This window comes from Streptopelia decaocto (genome assembly GCF_964273445.1).
Source record: "Streptopelia decaocto genome assembly, chromosome: 15".
NCBI lineage: Eukaryota > Metazoa > Chordata > Aves > Columbiformes > Columbidae > Streptopelia > Streptopelia decaocto.
In genome coordinates, this window is record NC_138670.1 from 4014768 (window position 1) to 4029838 (window position 15071).

Genomic DNA, 15071 nt, shown 5'->3' on the forward strand with positions numbered 1-15071 from the left:
AGTTTGAGGCAGCTTGAGTTTCGATACGAGCCTCAGAGCAGGTAGATAATAGTTGGTTTGTAAGTCACTTAGTGCCCAAATAAATTAACCCAAACATTCCCCTTCTTCCCATCCCACAAATCTGGGGCAGCCCTGAAACAAACTCCGAGGGCTCTGCGGATCCTTATTGCATCGCTTGAGCTCAGTTTGCTATATTGATTTTAAAGCCATCAGCTGAGATCTTAAATTCACAAGGGCATTGGGAGCCTTCGCTCACTAACACTAAACACATTTAAACTAGGAATTTGCACCAATTTCTCCAGGGCTTGACATACACTAGAGTTGCTGGATAGTTTTGGGGTGAGCATTGTGGTATTCCCATTGGTGGCTTTTGGGGGAATTTTTGTCATACCCACAGCAGCTGATTTTGAAGATGGAGCCTGGAAAGTTTCTCTGCAGGTAGAAGAATCAAATGCGCTTTAAAGGCTTGTGGAAACTTAAAAATAAAACAAGTGAGAAGCTGAGATTCCCTCTGCGGGTAACGCTTGCGGGCAGGGAGGGAAAGAGTTGGGAGGACAGCGGCTGTGATCAGAATTGGTCGGCTAATTTTGAGGCCATTAGCACACGAAGGAAAGCAGGCTGTCATTTAGGTAATTAAAGAGAAAGCAGAAAATTATATGAAAGAGTTAACAAGGGGAAACTGAGGGTTGTTATTTTACTGCGATTAATTCATGGCAGCGGCTGGAGCCGGAGACTCCCACCCCTCAGCTGCCCCCGCGCAGGGAAAACGCTGACACAGCGCTCGGTGACCCCGACTGCTCACAAACCCCACGCCACCCGTGGCCACTCGTGTACAGTGTCATAAATTACATACTAAATGTGCTGGACGGTGCGTTAAACAGGCAGGAAAGATACAGCAAAGGTATCACTTTTATTAACTAACTTGATCTTTTAATTAAAAAGTTCGAATAGTGATAATGGAAAACATCTTGCCCAATAATCAGAGATAAAAAGAGCCGGTGATGATGTGCTCGGTGCTGATGGAGCCCACGGACTCACCTGATCTCATTAGAACCGTTCAGAATAACTCGCTCCTGACTGGGGAAACGTTGTTTTCCCCGTCTTGTGGGTGCCAGCTTTCCAATTTCAACAATGTAGGAGGCAGTTCCTGCTTACCACACTAATTGGGAACTTCCTACAAACATTATTCATCTCTCTCTACATGGCAAGAAGTCCAGAACAAAAACAATCAACTAAAAAAAAAAAGAGAATGTTTGGCTGTGTCATGCTCTATAAATATTTCTGAGCCACCATAAAAAAAAAAGGTAAGAAAAATAGTTCCTATGTCATAACAATCACACATTTAAGGTTCTTAAAAAACAAGCTAGTGTTTAACCTGAGCTCAGCTATAAAAATAGTTTTGTTAATCTTGGCATAATTCTATGTTTTATTGCAAGATAAAATATATGCCTGCACGGTCACATCTTTTTGCCACTTGTGAGTGTTTCAAACACTCAGAGAACCACAGAAAAACATTCGGTGACTTTCCAGTGTAGCTGACGCGTTGATGATCTTCAGTTCTCAGAATTCATTCTACGTTGGAAACTTCTCCATCCACTGCGGAAAATGAAAGATTTGTATTAAAAGACAGAAACATTCCATCTAAAATACATTAAGCAATCGTGTCAATTCACCATATAAATTTCCAGACTGAAAAGAGAATATTGAATAAACATATAAAGAGGAGAAAGGTAAACAAAGCACTATATGGAACGACAAGAGTCTCAGGGACACCACTGGGGTGTTATGAAATGAAACCTTCCCAGTTTGTTCGGCAGAAAGGAGTGATCTTTGTGCCCTGGGCCAGCCGCTGAGTCACAGTTTACACACAGTGGCACTTGCCGCGGAGTCCAAAACTGAATATATCCCTTTACTCCTTGGTTTCCTCCTCCGTGTGCCTCTTCTCTCTCCCTCACTCGGCCTCTCTCCAAAGGAAAAACAACCGACTGATGAAAACGGCCAAATCACTGTCAGCTACTCAGGAAATCAGCCTCTGTTATCAGTGCACCTGCCCGCAAATGATTTCAAAGCAATTTAAAAAAGCCGCAAACCCAATCGAAATCAGTGCAATCACTTCTCTATACAAAACTGCACAGACGTTCGGTATTTGTGGACCCGCTATCAGCTCTGCAAATGCTGCTTTAGATTTGACTGATCACAGTGATTCAGTGCGTTTTAATAACGCAGAAAGTAAGAATTACGCAGCAGCCAGCGACTTGCACAGTCACTAACTCTTGTCGTGGATCTACAGCGAATCGTGGGTGCGTTTGTTCCACCGGTTCTTTCTCACTTGCAGCAAACGAGATTATTCCTGTAGGCTAAGCGCCCGCTCGCCGCTTTGCTGGGTCAGCACGGTGCTCAGCAGTTTTGGGGATTTGCTCCTGAAACTTTTAAACAGCAGTAGTTTCAGGATGCAATTCACAGCGCTGGCTTCGACCTAGAAAACCTCCAGCTTCTTTTTCCTCAGGGCTCTCGTTAGGAAAAGCAGAGATCTCTGCACAGGGACATCACAGAAGAGCGAGACGCTGCGTTCCAGCTACTCAGCATCCATTGCCTACAAGAGCCCATTAGTGCACACTAAGGAAACCCAACTTATTTCGGAAGAAGACTCAGCGTCTCCAGACCTAATGCAACACAAACCTGCAGAAACAGCAGAACACAAGGTCACTATGAACCAGCCCCAGTCCCTGGGGACACAGCGGGTTTGGGGACACAGGATGGCAGCAGTTTGGGGACCGCAGGTGGAATATACCGAGAGGAGAACCGAGCACCAGCTCGCGCTGGATCACAGCTGATCGCGGTTAGAAACCCCTCACCACACAGCTCCACGCTCCAGCTCGCTGTGTAAGAACTTCCCGTTGCAGACACGCGCTTGGGTTGTGTCAGCACGGGGAGATCTCTTCTATTTGTCAGTTTTGCCCCCCGTTGTTGCTAGTTGTTTTTCAGTTTCAGGTAGCGTTCAGTATTTTAACCATATCTGGTTAATCTTTTGTCCTCAGAACCAGACAACATGGTGCCTATTGCAAGCATCCAACTCACATTGGTAGAACAAATAATCAGAGAGCGAGAAACTTCCTGATTCAAAAATAAAAACAATCTGCTACAGGCAAGGCTGCTGCTGCTTTTTTATGTTCTGACACAGCCCTATTCAATACATTCTACTTTTGGATCTCAGAGTCCAGGAACAATATGCTAAACCAGCCCTTGGCCACAGCACTGAAAACCACTTCCCAATCTCTTACTCAACAATGTTCATATCCTTGATCCTGTTATCTGTAGCACACAGAAGGATTTTAACTACAATAAGCGATTTGCAGGTACTCGGGAATGGAGCTGCGAGATCGTACTGCCCAGAGGATGAGGAAGATGCTGGAGAAAAGTTGAATCGTTTGACTAAAGGAATCCCTTGCTGCCTTAATGTCTGTTTGCTGCTGCAGCGCTCACAAAAGCGTTATTGGAAATGCATTGTGAGCAGGGCACTTTCAATCTTGTGCCAGGCTCATCCCAGAAGTCCAGAACTCAGATGCATTTATAAAGAGGGAAACAAACAAACAAACAGAAAACTATCAAGTTGAAAACACCTTCATACTCACTGGATGTCATAGAGAAAAGAATGGAAGTTTAACATCTCTTTCTTCCGCAGCAGATAACTGGGTTCTGTGAAGAGCTTCTGCAAGTTCTGCTGTCTATATTGTAACCCAAAAACACTATGTGGAAATCAAAGAACTCAGATAATAAACATTACAGAGCTGTCAGATTCAAACCCGTGAGCAGCAAGCACTATTTAATTCCCTCTTCTCCCTCCCCCAAGCAGGGCACGGAATCCAACAGGTACAAATACTGATTAAATTCTAAGGTTTATATTTGATGTAGATTATGTTTTAAAGCGTGGTTTAAACCAGCCTCAGGTTAACCTGGTTTTAAGCACAGATTAGTTGGCCTGCATAGATTAACTAAAACATGCTTGACAAGTTTTTGCCCAGAACCGCTATGAAGTAGATCAAAGTTCTACAGATGTGGTTCAGAAGCTGCTCCCACCGCTAAACACCAGCCTGCTTTATTTTCTGTCCACTAAAGCAATTGTTCTGACCGAGAAGCCAATTTCCAAGCTCAAAAATGCAAGATCAGGTTATAAAGCAGAGTCACACAGGCTGGTTCGGCCGAGCTGGGACGTGCCGAGCAGGAGCTGACAGCTGGTGGGGCCGCGAGCAGCCGCTGTTCCCTGAAGAGCTTTTCAGGAATCCCTCCTACAAGACGGGCTTTGCAAAATCTACACTGCTGCTTTCACACCACATGAAATCCCGCAGATGAACTTCTGAACAAAACATCCTTTGAGTTAATGGAAACACTGGCACACAAGCTCAGTCAGTCCCAGCCCAGCTAAGGTTTTATGGTTCTGAATGTTATCAAAATTACTTCGACTGCTACTTATAGTAACATTGTTCTGGTTAAGTTCATGTAAGGATTCAAGGAGTGCAATGTTTTTAGAGGTAAAACGTTTCAGCAGAAAGCTGAGGTTTCGGCATGCAGCCTTCTCATTACGAGTCTGCTTTAAAACCCAAAGCCTAAATTCTCCCTTTGCGACACGCATCAGCACAAGTTTACTCATTTTTAGTGATGAATGGTGCAGTGTCCTTGTCAAACAAGACAGAAATTCTTAAGGATGTTAATGAAAACAAACAAGTGCCCCCCTCTCCAATGACTCCTATTGCCCACATATTCAAGGCAGAAACTCCCTATCAGCATTCACGCTCATAAAATAAATTGCTGTGACAGCTATATACGGGTTATTTTCTTTGACCATTGAGTACGTTCTCTGACCCTGCAATGAAGGAACTAAAACTATTAACCCACAAAAACTCTAAAGTTTTTTAAGCTGAGAGTCTGGTTTAAATTCATATACAAAACTATTCTATGGATCAGATATTTCCTAAACTCTCCTCCCTTCCACAAAGATACCCAACGTAATAAACCAGTGTTGAATCTAAGTCATACCGCCGCTCGCTTTTTTTCTAGACCTCCTACAGCTTGCTCCAAAATGACTTCTTCCTTCCATCTGTTTAGACATGTGTAAAAGTCAAATCCTGTCCTGACCTTGAGGAGCCATAAAGAATCCTATAATAAAATTTCAAGTACTTCGTGCTAAGGCACGCAGGGATTTTCTCTTTAGCAAAGTGTGACGAGGATATTGTTTGTAATGTTATAGAAAAAGTCAAGCATAAGGGCAAGCATGTTCACAACCACCCTTCCGGCCAACTAGATCTCGTCGTAGGGGAGCGGTATGTACCGTATTAACGCTGCTGCTGTTGGGGCTGCGGCGAGGGCTGGCGTGGAAGAGAGCGCTAAGCTCCAGATCAGCGACCATCTGTCGAGACTCGGCCAACGCGTGCTGCAGCTTCCTCACCGGGGAACCGGTGTCCTGGAGGGGACGGAAAAGGAGCCGAAGTTATTCAATGATCTTTTTGGAATATGTCAAAGGATGGTAACGTACTGAGAATCATCGCTTTCGTTTTGAAAAGTCTCAGTTCAAAATACTCCCGCACAGCGCTGCTCCAGACTCTGTCTAAACGCAAATATTCCTGCTAAACGCAGAGGTCCTGCCTAAAGTCACCTTTGTGACATTTTCACACAGACTCGTGCATAGCGCACACAACCTGAGTAAGCAAATAAAGACATGAGAAAGAGGGAAAACCAGGTGGAACAAGAACGAAAGTGTCCCATAGCCCCAACAACTGTGTCCAATTGTACTCAGATATCGTGCTTTACTGAAATTACCATATATCAGCCAGTATCCGGAAGTCTTTAATTTCAAAAGCTTATTGTTTTTTAGACACCGTGACTTAAGACACATTAAGAGAATAAGAAATTATTTCAGAAAAGTATTTTACCACCTGTGCTTTAAACCTGCTGTCTCATCATTCGAGTCTCTAGTTCTTCCACACCGGCAAATATTCGCTTTCCTACCATCAGTCACAATTCCCCTTACAATTAATGAAGTACAGTCTGCAATAAAGTACTGACTTGTTCCACAGCAGTGCTGCAGGGTCTGTTTGTCGGCTTAATCACCGACAGATCATGGATCTCCAGAGGAAAGTCTTCATCGGAGAATTTCTCACATCTGTGCGGCCTGTCTCCCTTCTGGGTGGACGTCAAACAGGGAGAATCCAAGTGGAAAGAACTCAGATCCACGTTTTCCTCACTGTTAAAAAAATTAAGACATTGCCAAAAAAAGTATCACCATCCTTTTTAAACTTCCAAAGGAAAATCACGGGACAATATAAATAACTACAGGCCCTGAGCCAAGAAAACCATTGAGCACGTGAGGTTGCTCTGTTCCTCAGAGTGGTTCCCATGTTTAACAGCTTCTTTAGAACAGTTTCATCTGCTGAGGAAAACAGTTTGACATTCATCCCCTTTCAAGAACGACATAACCACGTGCTCGAGTACCTATTTAACCTTGCACAGAGCACACAAAAGGCGATATCTGGTTCCTCCCGATACTCCAGTACTCCTCCTACTCCCATATCCTACTCCCTTTGTTTTTCTAACCAACCATTAGGAAAATTCATATTTGTAGCTGTACTTTTCCAGGGAATCTCGGACTTTTAAAGTCATCATCTGACTTTAGAGCACACAGGGGAGTTTTCCCAGAGAGGCTTTATTTGATTTATTTTTAAATAGAGCAGCAAACACTACATCTAAAGTGCAGTTTGGGTAAACTGCGATTAAACCCAAAACTCAGTTGCTCGACTATCGTGTGGAGTTGAAACATACAATCTACTGGCATCCACCTTCCCTTAGCTTTTAAACCAAAACGAAATATAATTTAGCACTGGGTATATCTGAGTGTATTTAGGAGTGTCTGAAAAGCAAATTAAATGACAGTGTGCAGCCTTTCACTTCTCTTGTAAAACACTGGGATACAATAGGATTTAAGAGAGAAAGCTCAAGTTTATGAGCTTCTGACGGGGAAAAGCTTTGGAGAAATGCGAAGGATACACAGGTTGGGAGGAAAACAGGTTGGATTTGGGGCAGGGAGATGGCTCAGCCCAACCAGAGCACGCTCAACAGGTACCTGCTGATGCTCCGTCTTTAAAACCAGAATCCAGATAAAAATCCAAAGGCAGCAAATGTTGATCCAACATAAACCAAGTCACGAAGAGCAGACAGAAATGATTCCTGCACTACAGGATTTCACAATCCCTCCGCACTGGGATAAGGTATTTTGCTGCATTAATAACCTTCTTGTTGGCTGTTCCAGAATTCAAGAGCTCATGTCAAAAATATTTGCTGGGCTGACAGGGAGGTGCCAGCACCCTTCCCTATGCACCAAACCCATCCCCAGCACCACGGAGCCAGCAATGGGAAACCAGGGGATCCAGAGGCAAGTCCCAGGGGAATGTTGCGTTTGGCCTCTGCCGTTAATGCCTCAACGAGAAGCCCACGCTGCCAACTGTGGTAACTCCTGCCTTCCTCCCGCTTACGGGGTGAGAATTCATTCGCTGGCAAATTAGTCAGCAGAGGCTGGAGAGCAGATGGGCTGGGATTTGCACCCAGTCAATCCATCCCCAATTAGCAGAGATCCCAGGACTAAATGTGGGCATCAAGAAAACTCAATCGCTCAGCAGCAAATCCCAAAAGGGCAGAGCTGCTCTCCCTTAAACAATATCTGCTCTGCTGCCATTGCCCAGGTCAAATTTGTCCATTCTCCCCTCAAATCTCCTTAAGGACAAGACAAAAAAATGAAAGCAATTTTCATGATTCAGCCCCAAAAGGGATGTGGAGGGCTGGCAGTGTGTCATTTGTGCTGCTGGGGGAGGAGATAAGAAAGCTCAGGGGGAAAATAAGGGGAATGGAGTCTTTCTAATGATTGATGGCCAGTGGAAACTAAAGAGAGTCCAGACAGAGCGCGAAGCTCAGCCGAGCTGTGTGGGAATGTGCCGGGACAGCATTCTTTCCAACGGCTGCCCATTCACCTTGTTTCTCAACAGGTCTGTGTCTCTGCACTAACAATTTCTATAATATTTTGGTCTCAAAAGCAGCACAGACTGAAAACACCAGTACCTCAGGTATTTCCATTCCATAACACGGATTTGTTTGGACATCGGGCAGACTCGCTGGCTAAAATTCTTCGCAGGTTTAAACAGCTGTTCATTTACTGTACTTGTCAAACCACCACCTGAAAAGCTACTCCCCCTTCTCTGCCTGAAAGGCAGCTAAGAAATCTCTCTAAAACTTCAGAAATCCTTCTAAAATAGAGCTGGTTAGTCAATTTTTTGAAAGGAAATAGAGGAACCAACACAACAAATCCACAGAAAGTCTCAGCTCTGAATGTCCTTACTTGTGCAGGCATAAAAACAACTTCTACAAATGCAAAGCAGCACTTTGATCTCAGACACCTTCCAATACCACTGAGACACCTGAGGTTTTTTCCGACACTTCTCAGCATCAGAAACCTCATTCTGCTCATCCCCAACCACGTGTCCTTTTTCCTCTCCCAATACAAACGCAGGGATCGAATCCTGTGAAAAAAGACACACGGCAGAGGGGACAGATTATTGTCCTTTAAGTCTTGCCGTCCCGTTTTCCTCCCTGAGCGGGGAACGCAGCCTGTGCAGAGCAGCCGTGTCCTACATTCCTGCCCAGCCACCGTGTGGTTTCTCAACAGAAATAACACGGTTACTACAGCATCAAATAAAATCTAAGTTTGCTTCTTGCCTTCTAGAAACACCACTGCAGAAGTCCAGCTCTGGTCAGGATGTATTTTACCCACCAGATTTACAAGCAACATCTGGGATTTTTAAAAATTCAGAAGATTTGTTTTAAATCTGCATTTTTCTCAATGAGTTTACATGGCAAGCTATGTGGTATTGCAACTCTCCTACCCACGCACCTCTTGGGGATGAGAGATGCGAAAAAATAGATGCAGAAAACCAGAATCGTCATACTTAGAGCTATTTTAACTTATTTAAATTTACTACTTTTCAAGTTGGTAGACTCATTTTAAAACACCTTAAACATCATTTAAGATAATATAAATTGAGAGCTTGCACACCCAAGTTTCTATATAACTCGAGTTTGCACCTATTTCTTAAATTTAACAAGCACATAACCTTTTTGAGCTGGCACATTTCGTGTCTTGTGCGGTCTTGAGACAGCTGCCATCTTTTCCGTGCTGTACACTGCCACCTCCTTGTATGGGTTTGAAAATCTTCAGCCATTCCGGATCCGATATCGGCTTCCATCGGGCATCTTTTTTTATGGTGAAGTTATTACTACAGGAATCTAATTCAGCCTTGTGAACGGCAGCGGGAGACTCTCGGCTCTTGTGGCCGAACAGAATTCCAGTTCTCTCTTCCCGGGTTTTATTTTCATTATCGGTTTTGTCAAACATGAGGGTGTTCTGGATCAAAGTACTTTGCGAATCTACACAAGAACCGACATTAATCCCATGCTCACATTGAGGTAAAGATGACTCAAAGCTTCGCTGGTCTCTGTTTTCCACCCCATGCTCACAAATGTCCCTGTTTCTCAATGGCCTCGTGTTGTTTGCCTCACAAAATACTTCACTGCCTGGCTCATCAGAGCTTGATGCAACATCCTGCTTTTCTTCTTCCGTAAGCACAGCCAAGACTTTCACAACCTTCTGACGCCGATTTAAGCACGCTGAGGTAGTTTCCTCCACGTCTGATGCATTCAGTACCGGTCTATTATCTACTTCACACATCTCTGAGGTGGTTTTTACCCTACTTTTTGGAACTGGTGCAGTTCCACACTCCTCGCATATCCCGTGGGTGCCCTCAGTCCTAACTGGCTCTGTCTCGCTGTTACTGTCGGGGGCAGAGAATGTCACAGCCACGCTACAATGGCACGATAAAGAAAACAGTCAGAAATACTGCATTTAAATACACAACTGTACTTGAGGTTCAAGCTATACATTAACCAGGGGCTGTAGCCAGGGTTCTGCGGTTGTTCATACACCAACAGGCAGCTGTGTCCTGCCCAAAGCCGACACAAGTCTGCCCAGATTTCACTGTTACTCTCCAAAATCAGAGAGTTCCTTCATGTTTTTTATATATTATGGTGATTCTGCCTGAACCTTCAGGGCGTGCACCGATTTCCTAATACGAAAGCAAAAGAAACTTGGATTTTTTTAAACAGAAATAGTAGCAGGCGGGATTAACACCCCTACCACTGAACTATTAATTTTTTTTAATTAATGAACTCTCTGGCCTGCACACAACGCTTTATTCTGCAACTGATACTCACGGTGTCTCCTGACCAAGCTAAAAAACGTCATAGACGACATCACTGGATGTCTGTGGTTGAGTCCAACAAAGCCACCGTTTTCACAGCACAAATCTCTTGTAGGATGTTAATCATGGCTGAACAGTCTCAGTGTAAACTAGTGGAAAAAAAAGGGATTACTTTACCTGCTTTCACGTGTCGCCTTTTCATGTTTTTGCGTTAATTCCTGAGAGCTCTCTAAATGGACATGAAGAAACTGCAAGTCACGCTGCTGTTTGGCATAGATCTGTTTAAAGACAGTCATTTGCTTTAGTGAAAGTCTGGAGCGCAGGGACGTTGTCATCAGGTACTAACACATGGCTGTATCCTCAAAATATTATGGTCAATCAATAACTGTAGGAAAAAACTGTTGTCAAAAACTAAGGGGCCAGCTCTGCATGTATTTAGGAAAATGAAGTTTTGCGGCAATAAACACTATTTCTGTTAGAAGACCGCAGAAGTCTCCTAAAATGGAAACACACTGAACTGTAAATACAATATCACTATTGTTATTTGATATTTAATATATGTTGTTATTATCTTGTTTAAATTATGCAGTATTACAAGATGGGGAACGATGATCAAGGCAGGTTTTCAGCAGGGGATTTTTTGTAAAGCTAATGTAGACAATAACCCACCAATCAGTTATTTGCAATTTAAAAAAACTGATTATGCCTTGAGATCCCCAAATGAGTGCAGGTGAAAACACTGATTTTCTTGAAAAACAGGCCTTTCGGTGCAGTATGTCCCTTTGCGCTGGGAGTTCAGCTGGGGCACTGTGGGGGGCAGCAAATTTGATTTCTTTTCTTAATTAACAATACCTCAATCTAATATTTTTATACTGTTCTGTGTAGATCTGAAGTTATTTACAATGCCTTCATAATCTCAGAGTAGAAACACAATGAGGGTTCTACCTGTCGCAAAATCGATAGTTCTGTGTCAGTCCGTGCCTGCTTAGACTTGGCCAGCTGAAGAAGCTGATCCTTTCTCTTGGCTTTCTCAACTGTTTCGAAACACATACAATTTTTTAATTACTTGAAGTGAATAGACACAAAGTACATTTGTTAACACGTATGTCTGTAGCAGTAGAAATAGGTACCAAACCATTTTATTGAGATCAGCTGGTTCTGTTTCCCCTCAAAATAAAAAGAACACAGAAACTATAAGACAACCAAACAACTTAAGGATTTTCCTCAGACTTCTCACCAGCTTTATTTTCCTAGCAGTAGTATTCTGCTCCATTGACTTCATTGTACAGGGAAGTGCTGGGAAACACTTCCCATTACTACTGTTTTTAAAACAATGAGACATGGGATCAATATTTGGCAAAGGTAATGGCAGATAAAAAGTGATAGGCAAGTAAATAATCTCACAGCAGACGATATCTTGGGTCACCTAATCTTTCAAGGTATATATTGCTTGTCTGTAATACTGCAGCACCAAGTCTGCCTGCCTTATCCACCGCAGCACGGAGAAGTTCCTCTCTACCCAAAACCAAAGGGAAGGTATCAACAGATAACAAGCTGCAGTTTACCAAGTCCTGCATGTTAAACCCGGCTAAACCAAAACCATCAGTTAAAGAAAAGCAAAATGTGAATTTGTGGCCATACTACTGCCATCCAAACACCAGAGGGAGCGGAAGGGCTGGTGATTTCACAGAGCCTGAGCTTTAGGTTTTGAATATGGTTTCTTTTCAGTAGGTCACCACTTTCTACACAACCTACATCAGCAGGGAGAATGTCACCCCCGTTTATTGCATTAATACCACAGGAGACATGAGAGTCTCAAAGAGAATCCTCTGAGCCAGTTATTCCCCCATGTGTAACCATACTGGTGAACTTTGTGCTTTTACAAGATTTTATAAGCTGTCTGTGCAGAAGCCCTAGATATTGCTTTCAGAGAAGAATGACACACAAAACTGCAAAAGGAAGGTGGAGAAGCCGCCTCCTTCACAGATATTAGTGAACTGTTGTTGTCTGGGAGTCTCTGAGCTGCTGAAAGCTAAAGCGTGAAAAGCCCAGGGCCCACACTCACCAAAAAGCGTGAGCTCGTTCCTCAAAGAGCCATTTTCTTGTTGGAGGTGAATGATTTCTTCCCGCTGCTTATTGTTCTCTTTCACCTTTTCACGGAGATCACCTTTAAAACAAAACGTAGTATTTCCCAGAATGAAAAGGAATCATGCTGGTCTACACCAAATTAGCTGCCCAGTAGAAGCGTTTACCTTTCAGCTTATTTGTTTCAAGTATTAGTTCTTTCAGTCTCAGTTTGAGGTCTTGCTTTTCTTTGTTGAGGCTGAATTCCTCTGCCTTTGCGGCACGCAATGCGCTTTCCAGATTTTTGAATTTGGATGTAAACTCAGTAATGTAATCAGTTGTTTCAAGTATGGCCTCATCCTGAAATATGAAATAGAATTTATTCTTGATTATTGTTTTGTCTGTATGGATTTTGACAAAACAACCGTACTTCTTACTGCAGTAGTTCTAACCACTTCACAGATTTTCTTCTGACCTCTTAAGGAAAAAGCAAAATGAAAGCCAGGAAACAAGCTTGTTCATGAAAATAAACCAATTTATTGTCTGTTGGCCACTTTTCCCTTCTCAAACAAGCCTAAGAATTAAAAAGCAGCAAGATCAGTGGTCACTACACCACGGTACGGTCACCAGGAACTGCACTGTGACCACATTTAGTGCCTGGTGACGGCAGATGTTACCTTCAGCTTCAGCATAGTAAGAAGCTCCTGTTCTCTCGCTTGCAGCTGCCCTGTTTTTAGAGACAGTTCCAAAACGGAGCAGTGGAGACTTTGATTTTTCTCCTAGAGAACAGAAACAAGAGTGTCAGCTACTACTTCAGTGATTCAAATAACTATTTTTCTACTAAATGTGTGCACAACTTTATTTAAACACCATGAATGGCTTTTTTGTCTTTTTTTTTCCAACAAATCAGAGCTGCACCTTAATCTAACATTACCGAACTAAAAGACAAATGCAACTCGGGAGCCTTAATATGAAATATTTATTCACTAGGAAAACTCACAACTGCCACTGGTGTTCTGTACATGCAAGAAGTACAAGAATCAGACCATTGCTCAACTCCTACCTCCAGGGCCTGACAGTGAATCGTTGCATCTGTTGCTTTTTGAGACAGCTCTTTAAACTTCTGTTGTGTATTTTCAAATGTTGTCTTACTGTCATTCTGCTGAGATTCTAAGAACTTTAACCTTTTGGTCAGTGATTTTATAATTTCATTTCTCTTGTTCAGCTCATCTGAAAAGAAGGGAGACAAGGTATCTGTGAGAAAACAGCTCAGATACTGTAATGCATTTTTTTAAATCTCAGAAATAGTTTAATCCAGTGGTTTTAAATCATGCGATTCAGAAATGGATGCTCTGAAGCAGGATTCCCTCGCTACCTCGGTCAGATGAAACAGAAACTCTGTGGGGATCTCTGTATTGTGGCTGTCAAATGAGACTGTTCCGAGCTGCCAGGTGGCAAGCGGGTGGCTTGTGGCTGATGTCAGAGCTGCCAGGTGACGAGCTGGTGTTTTGCAGATGCTGTGAGAGCTGTTCAGCACAACCTCAGGGCACAGGGCTCTGCAGCACACCAGCATGTTCACAAATTGTTCTCTTCCCCGTCCACAGCAGCAATTTACATATTCAAACAAGAGCGATCTGATTATCATGTCCCCTTCAAGATCAGATTGCTTTAGTACTCCTGTGGAAATGCTGATCTCAGAAAGACAACCAAATTTAAGGTTAATGGGTAGGAAATGGTTCCTTATAGGATGCCAAATTGTTTTTGATAAATCTAAGTGCCTGAACGTACTTCAAAGACCACGGTCTTATCCCTTCCACACAATACTTACGGTTCAATAAGCTGCATCGTTCTGCTAAAGTCAGGACCTTTTGCCGATCATCCTCCCAGGCCAGCAGCTGCCTCTGATGCACCGCGACCATGTCATTGAGTTCCTGATCTCGATCTTTCAGTTCTGCAATCAAAACCTGGAGTTCTTGCCTCTGTTTCTGAATGGCGCTGTTCTCAAGGCTGGGGCCAAGTTTCTGTAACAGGTAACACACGGAACACATTTCAACCCAAAGAAGCGACCAATTCTCCAATAATAAAATTGTGGTTTTAAGTAAAAATATGTTTAGATTAGAAACAGAGAGTATTCGAAAAAGTCCCTCACGCTCGCAGTACCCCCTGTGGTCCCCGACCGACATGGTTAGCGGTACAACGAGCACTTTCATGCTCAAAACAAAGCGCTCCGGTTGTCAACTCTCCTCTTTTACCTGGGGCGAAGCAGAGCGCGGCAGCGATGGATTCATAGGGGCCTGGGGACCGGGGCGCTACCGGGCACCAGCGGACATGGGTCACTATTGACACCAGTAACGTTCAGCATGGAGGCCGCCTCTCATCTCCACACTCCACGGTCACCCGCCGAGCCTCCGCCAGCCCTGCGGGAAAGACACACAAGGGGTGAGGGGGGTTAAGCCCCGAGTCGCCACCAGCCCGGGGAGGGCATCCCCGGGGCCGCCATCACCCCACCCCAGGGCCTCCCCGTTCCCCCGGGGCCTTCCCGTTCCCGCCGAACCCACCGGCGCCTCGTCACGGCGGCGCCCCGCCCCCGGCAGCCGTTGAGTGGCTGCCCAAGGCGACAGTTAGGCAGAAGCTCCGCCCCCCCGCCATAGCGCAGGGCTGCGGGTTCGAGTCCCGCGCCCGCCTAGGCCGCGCTCCGCCCGCGGGTCTGGG

The 15071-nt window shown here is 44.1% G+C and overlaps 1 protein-coding gene across 4 annotated transcripts; it reads right to left on the reverse strand.

The window, feature by feature from the left end:
• Positions 1 to 897: 897 nt before the first annotated feature.
• On the reverse strand, positions 898 to 14951 carry CCDC62 (coiled-coil domain containing 62). Of its 4 annotated transcripts, XM_082066081.1 has the most exons (14): positions 14918 to 14951; positions 14612 to 14776; positions 14188 to 14380; positions 13423 to 13589; positions 13037 to 13138; positions 12548 to 12719; positions 12361 to 12462; positions 11241 to 11329; positions 10473 to 10573; positions 9153 to 9899; positions 6061 to 6238; positions 5327 to 5458; positions 3633 to 3725; positions 898 to 1596 (listed from the first exon to the last, which is right to left on the reverse strand). In XM_082066081.1, the coding sequence occupies exons 2-13, from the start codon at positions 14645 to 14647 to the stop codon at positions 3639 to 3641; spliced, it is 2106 nt and encodes a 701-aa protein (XP_081922207.1). In that variant the 5' UTR covers positions 14648 to 14776; positions 14918 to 14951; the 3' UTR covers positions 898 to 1596; positions 3633 to 3638. The 4 variants fall into 4 exon arrangements, with proteins under 4 accessions (XP_081922207.1, XP_081922206.1, XP_081922209.1 ...); XM_082066080.1 differs by lacking the exon at positions 14918 to 14951 and having other exon boundaries at positions 14612 to 14902; XM_082066083.1 differs by lacking the exons at positions 9153 to 9899; positions 14918 to 14951 and having other exon boundaries at positions 14612 to 14902.
• Positions 14952 to 15071: the final 120 nt, after the last annotated feature.